Source organism: Pantherophis guttatus, chromosome 2 (assembly GCF_059756535.1).
Source record: "Pantherophis guttatus breed Tessera chromosome 2, ASM5975653v1, whole genome shotgun sequence".
Taxonomy (NCBI): domain Eukaryota; kingdom Metazoa; phylum Chordata; class Lepidosauria; order Squamata; family Colubridae; genus Pantherophis; species Pantherophis guttatus.
Window position 1 is genome coordinate 112,777,963 of NC_142064.1, and position 7,147 is coordinate 112,785,109.

Consider the following 7,147-nt stretch of genomic DNA (forward strand, 5'->3'; position numbering starts at 1 on the left):
CAACTTGCGTGGCCCAGGTCTAAACAGGCAGTGGCCCAGGAGTTGAGGACCCCTGCTCTAGAGCACTTGCCAAACACAGAAAACTGGGTAGAAATAAACCACGGCTAATTTACTGTAAATATGACACACAAGTCTTGTGATCTCTGTTTAGATCTTTAATTAAGAGCTGATTAGTTAATTAAGATATTTGGTTCTATGTTCTTTGTTCAAATTAAACTTTTCCTTCAGTAAATACCAGGGAGTTGGGTGAAGCTTATCTTACATTATCTTATGTTAACTACACATATAAGAGGTAGTTATTCCCATAAACTGCAAAATTATATTAAAAATGTGCTTAATTTGGCTGGCTTTGTTTTATTGTTTAGGTTTTTTTATTAGCCTTGCTGAGTAGGGAGCAATTACAGAGAAACTGAATATAAATATTGCATTTAATGGGTGTATAGTTAGATTCTTAGGAGCAGGTCTTTGCAATATCAATGAGTTCTTCATTTCAAAATGTATCATTCCACTACTGTGAAGGTTTCAGCAATCTTTATGTCAGTTAAGTTTCATCAACTGCTTAATATATAAAAATATAGAAATGTAATAAACAAATAAATAAATAAATATGCCCTTTACGTCAATATTTAGACATGCTAAGAAACTAACTAGTTTCTTTCCAAGTGTTTGTCAATAGGTCTTTCATTTTGGTGAAAGGAATATCACAGAAGTCTCTCCTTCTTCTCATGGAATGAAATCTGTACACAGCCATTCCACCAGCTTCCCTCATGCCAGATGTGCATATCCAAGTGTAATTCTCTCCTCAGTGGGAAAGCCACCATCAAAATGCACAAGCACACATGGCCCTGGGAGAGACATTTTGTCCTCTTGGCCTCTCTTCTTGATCCAGTTACTGCTGTTTCACTCCAGTGACCTTCTTTGACATTCTCTACATAGGAAAGCCACAGGACCGGTCTGGCAAGAGGTATGAATGTAATACTACCACCATCTGTGCACTGCCCAGTGCCAGGCACTAGGCAGGGCATGTTTCGGTAAATGCTGGCATCCTTCAACGAAATGCTCTCAAATATTAAAAAACCTTTTGCAAATTCTCAAATATTTCTCCCTGTTATATTAATACACATCCCAGTTCTCTCCCCCTTTTTTCTTTATATATTCCCTGCCATGCATGTTCCTTTTTTGGTTATTGAAGAAAAATCTTTACCCGTTTCCCCTGGATTCAACATTTCACAAAGTGTTGATGATAGTCTAGTGTTGTGTCTGAAGTGAATTACAAGAAAGTCAAAGCAAGGGACCTGAATCCAGGTTTCTAGGTTTAAGGTGATGATGATGATAGATTTTAATCATTCCTCTTTATACTGATTGATGCTTAATTCTTTTCAGGAGGTCAAAAATTTGGGCATTTCCAACATGCAATACATTCCATCAACCAGCTATTGCTGTGGGAATAAAAAGTTGTCTGTGTTATTAGTGACATTATTACTAATATTAATGTCATTCTCTATATTGTTTATGCAATATTTTGTGTGGAGGACAAAGCACTATTTGTGCAATGAGGGGGGAAATGTTTCCTATACTGAGGAATCTTCCCTTCCCTAATCAGTCCGGAAGGGGCTAAACCAGCAGTTCTGCCTCTTATCGGAGTAATTCATTCACTGCAATCTCTGTCCAAAGATAAGCTCCAGAGAGTATGGAGGTTGTCCGTCAGTTCGCTAAGTTTCGGACTCCCGGCTGGGGAGGTGGGGGGGGGTTCTTTAGACAAGATCCATAAAGCACCTGCAGTCCAATTAAAAAGGCATTGCGAGAACTAAGCGGGTCGCCTCCTTAGCAAGGGTGGAAAAACTCTGAAAAGCTAGACAACTGATAAACAGACACCATCCTCAGGGAGTCTGAGGGCGACCAGTCGCAAAATAAGACCCAGTAAGGACTGAGACTTGTTGAGAGTTGGGCCGAAGCGGGAGGTCAACCGGCGAAGCCCAGAAGGGAGGAGGAGGTGCACGGGTCGAAATGCCTTTTCCTCCCACAAACAGCCCTCCGAGAGAGCATCGCCTCGCGCTTCGGTTGCACCTGATGATGCCCCAAAACCGAATAATGCCCCCCTCGCCCTTTCCCAAGACCTGGCGCGTACCATCGCGATCTCCGCTTTGCCCATTGCCTCCTCGGGAACGCTGGGCCGCCACTGTTCCGCCATCGGTCGCCGCTTGCCGGGAGCGATGTAGACACCAACAGCAGCGCGCTGCCCTACGAGAGGGCGGGACTGAGCCTCTGGCCCACCTGACGATTTTTCCACACAGCCTTCGGGCTCCACAGAGAAGGCAGCAGCCCAGCGGAACGCCAGGGCGGCGGCTGGGCAGCCTCTTGGAGGAGAGGAGAGCCAGCCCAAGTTTCCCTGTCGCGCTTGGTTGGCCCTTGGGGATCAGGTCCGGGGGTCTGAGGGGAGAATAAACGTGGAGGCGCGCCGATTTCCTTCTCGCTCCTGGAGAGATCGAAGGAAAGAACTGGACCATTGGCGGATCGTAAAACGGCGCATTTTCTCTTTTGCTGCCTCTTTATTTGGCACCAGCCTTACTTTTCGGTAGTTGTGCGCCAACCCGGGTGTCATTCGGACATTGACGCGAAGGCGTGTCCGCAGAGTCCTGCAGTTTCCCTTCCCGAGTACCCAGCAAGACGAATACCTGGGCTGGGCTGACCGATGTATCAGAAACGAAATACCCTCCTCAATGGTCAGGACCGAGATTTCTGAAGGAATGCTCTCAATCCTCTCAAGTGACTCCCGAGGCAACTCCCTTGTCTTTTTGAGGGAGTGCTCACCCTGGCCCTGCCCTCCAAACCTAAGAATTCTGCTAAATTTCCCCAAGTTTTACAATTTGAAACAGAAAAAATAGGAAGTGTGGATTTCCTGTTAGGCTTCATTTGGAAGGAAATAGGAATGCCCATCTCTACCTAGCAGGGCGAATAGCAATCACTTTCGGAAAAAATGATGTGCTATTGTAGGAAATGAAAGTTGTTATAAAAGAAACTTCCAGCTTACAACTATATGTTAACTTGAAGGTAAAAATGGGCTGTACAACTATCCGGGGAGAAGGCCCAAGGAGTGTTGGGGGAGAGATCTTTTTTAAAAAAAAACAAATGTAGCCAAGATAAAAATAAATCATAAACACAGTTTGCTTCTGGGGCAAACTGGGCACAATCAGGTTTCTAAGTTTCCCTGGTGAACTGAAGTCCCTTGAAGACTTCGGAGGTCTAGTCCAATCGTCTGCTCGAGTAGGACACCTTATATCATGCTGGACAAATGGGTATCCAATCTTTTCTTAAAACCTTCAGTGATGGAGAACCCACAGCTTTCCACTGTTCTCATTGTCAGGAAATTTCTCTTTAATTCTAGGTTGAATCTCTTTAATTATCTTCCATTTGTTACTTCTTGTTCTGCCCTCAGGTACTTTGAAAAATAAGTGGGCCCCTTCTCTGTGACAGTTCCTTAAGTATTAAAAGACTGCTACCATGTCTAGTTTCAATATAACTCTCTAATCAAAAAAGCCACATTGACTCTCATCTAGACTATTTACAGGGGAAACTAGACATCTAGATTGAAGAGCATGATCAAAATTGAGAGTAATTCTAATCCACATGTAATTCAATAAATCATCCAACTACAAAGGGAATATGACTTGCTGTAAAAAGTGTAGATATTTGATTTTTTTGAAATCTATGACAGGAACAGTTTTAAAAACAGGAAATGCTAAAACTGGTAGATATATGCATTCATAAGATGTTCTATGTAAGATGAACTTTTAGCTTAGTCTTTTTTCTCTACATAAAGAATTTCATCATAGGGCTAGCTCTAAAATTAAAATTGCAGCATTTTGTTAGGAGCATTTCAGAACCTGGTATAAAGATCAGGTCCAAAACACCAAATAATTTAACCCTTATATATGTACATTAGATTACACTTCATGCATTTGAACATTGCAGTTTTAAATGTGTGGTTTTCTTTGCAAAATTAGAATTTTTGTGTGAAAATGTTTCACATTATAAAAGACTAAACGTTATTCCAGCTTATTTTTACATGATCCTACACTTTTCTTGTTTCTTAGAAAGAAATGTTTCCCATGTAGAAATATTTGAAGTGATCTTATGTAAAAAATAATGGACTCTACTCACATTTACCAGGGATTAAATTACTGTATACAGAAAATGATTGAGACATATTCTGATGTGGATATAAAAATGATAGCATCACTAAAGAGTTGTTCCTCACTTTCAAAATAAAATGCTGTCTGCTAATCCTTGAGATAGCAGGAAACTATACCAGCATAAAATGTGCTGTTCCTATTGACAATACTTATCCTGCTGTTCTTATTTATAATATACTGAATGCCTTAAGGAGAAGATCTAGTGAACTTTCCTAGCTTTGTTTCCTTCTTTTTCCACAAGTATCCCCAACTGGCAGGGAAACATCTACCAATCACTGCCCTTAGCATGGAATAGAATAGGGGCTGTTGCAAGTCTCAGAGCAGAGGACTAGATTGGCAAGATCAGCATAATTCAAACTCCTCAGCATTTTCCATCCTCTGAATGTTGGTTTAAATTATTTCAGTGCAATGCCTAATATAGCCCTCAGTATTCCATAATGCATTACATTTCATCCCCACATTTGTTTCTCTGATAACTGCATTGAAAATGCTAAAGGAATGAGGCTCTGCATCATGTAGAATGGCTAGAGCAATTTAAAGTTATATCAAATGCCTTTTTTTAATGCACATTATATAACATTTTCTTTTTCAGAAAACAAACAAACAAATATAAATTGTCTTTTCCCACACATCTAGTAATACCACTACTGTTTTTTAATAACACAAATATTTAAAAATAAATGTGGTTTTATTCAATCTGTGGAAAAATGCAACCTGAATAAGATCCAGATAATTAGTGATATCCCATTCCATTTTTGGAGAAGGTTATCAAAATTATGAACTTGCAACTCCAAATGCATCAAAATTAGATTGAATATCTGGATCCATCTCAGGTTTTTGGCTGGGATATGGTACCAAAGCTGTTTTGGCTCTTAGTGATATAACTGCCTAGTGAGATTGGGCCTTTGTAGCAGTGATTGCAGTTGTCTTTCTTATTGGGCCATATCAAACAGAGATGGTAGGGGACTCTCCTGTTTGACATCTTGGGAAGTGACCTATGCTGCCCCTTGTCCTCCACATTGTTCAACAGCCACATGAAATTGCTTAGGAAAATTATCTAGAGAGTTGGAATGGGATATCATCAATTTGCTGTTGCTGATGACACCCTACTCTTTTGCACTTACAATCTGACTTAATCCAGTAACAGGCTGTAGATGTAAGTGCTGTTAGTAATAGAAAATTAGATTTGGGAGCTGAAATTCAATCTGTTTTTGACATGGTTCAATTTTTCCTGGGGGAAAAAAGAGCAGCTTTTAACCTGGATTCACAGGATTCACTATGCCTTTCCACAATTACGCCTGGTACTTCAGTTGTAATTCCTTCATCTGGTTGGATTTGGATTTGATAACAATTGATACATGCTTTTACATTATATTCTGCATGAAGTTACTGTACTCTTAAAAAGAATCTGGAAGTTATAAACTGATGCAAAATATACTAAGTAGATTACTGCTAAACCATGCAAAGTAATGGAACTGTATTATGCCTTTATACTATTGACCCTGGCATCCTTTTGGATCAGCTGTAGGGGATAGAATGGATGGCACAGTTCTGTGCTGGTTCAGTTCCTTTCTCTGTGGCAGGTCCCAATCATTATTGATAGGGAGTGAGAGGTCCAGCCCTCAGCCACTATTCTGTGGTGTACCAAAGGGTACTTTCTCCACTCCTTTTCAACATCTATGTGAAACCACTGGGTGAGATCATCCGTCACCATGGGCTAAGGTATATACTGTATGCTGATGACACTATATTTCCATATAGTTGGTGACCCAAATAATGCTGTGGCTGCCCTTTCACAGTGCCTGGAGGCTGTGGGGGCCTGGATGGGGGACAACAGGCTTCGATTGAACCCTGGTAAGACTGAATGGCTTTAGGTACGCAGGGCTCCAGGATCTGGGACTTTGTCCTCTTTGACTCTGGATGGGATGGCACTGCCCCAGAAAGATCTGACTGCAGCTTAGAGATTCTCCTGGACTCACAACTCCTGTTTGAGGAACAGGGAGCAGTTGCGGCTAGGAGAGCCTTTGCACAACTTCATGTTGTGCACAGGTTGCGGCCTTTCCTGGAATAGGATTCCTTGTGCTCAGTCCCTAGTCATCTTATGACTGCGGCTCTACATACGCTCTACATGGGGCTATCCTTGAAAAGGATTCAGAATCTACAGCTGGTGCAGAATGCAGCAGTACGGGTAATTTTGGGGCTTCCAAGAATGGCCCCTGGTCCAGGAGCTGCATTGGTTACCAGTCTGCTTCTGGGTGCAATTCAATGTGTTGATGATCACCTTTAAAGCAGGGATGAAATGCTCCTGGTTCGGACTGGATTGCCTGATCTGGTAGCGATGGTGGCGGGTGGTTCAGAGAACCGGTAGCAAAAATCCCTGCAACCCCCGCCCCCATGCCCAGCTGAGCCGCGCGATCATCAGAGGCTTTTTTTTTTACTTTTATAAGCATTTTTTTCTACCACCTCTTTGGCCGAAAAAATGCTTTTAAAAGTAGAAAAAAAGCCTCTGCTGATCGCGCAGCTCAGCTGGGATCGTCAGAGGCTTTTAAAAGCATTTTTTCTACAACCTCTTGTAGGTTAGGTTGATCTATTCACATGGCCTTAGGTTTTAAAATACTAAAAACCAAACTGTGTCAGCTGTTTGATAGTAGAATGTTTTCTACTACCCTATCCTATTTTGCTTAACAGCATTATTTGAAATCTCTGATCTTTATTTACTTTGGATTTGGACCTGGGTGTTATAACTGGATCTAGTGGAATTATTGAGTTTGTCATCTGTACTTCTATAACTTTCTAGTTTGGTACAGCAACCAAACAGGACAGATACAAACTCCAACTGATAGTTAGAACTGCAGAAAAAACAATTGCAACCAGCCTACCTTCTATAGACCTCTATATTGTGTGTGTCAGAAGGAGGGCTGAGAAAATATCTACAGACCCCTCACGTAAACTGT

General features: G+C 41.4%; 1 protein-coding gene across 3 annotated transcripts in view; it reads right to left on the bottom strand.

Annotated features, from left to right (window-relative positions):
• RGL3 (ral guanine nucleotide dissociation stimulator like 3) overlaps positions 1-2,261 on the bottom strand; it is a 40,214-nt gene extending 37,953 nt beyond the window's left edge. For 2 of the 3 annotated variants that reach the window (XM_087886526.1, XM_087886525.1), the window contains exon 1: positions 2,129-2,260. In XM_087886526.1, the coding sequence (XP_087742652.1) occupies positions 2,129-2,191 (63 nt within the window). In that variant the 5' untranslated portion in view covers positions 2,192-2,260. Of the gene's footprint in view, positions 1-2,128 lie in introns of all 3 variants that reach the window. The other variant, XM_034434537.3, reaches the window with a different exon arrangement.
• Between the last annotated feature and the right edge of the window lie 4,886 nt (positions 2,262-7,147).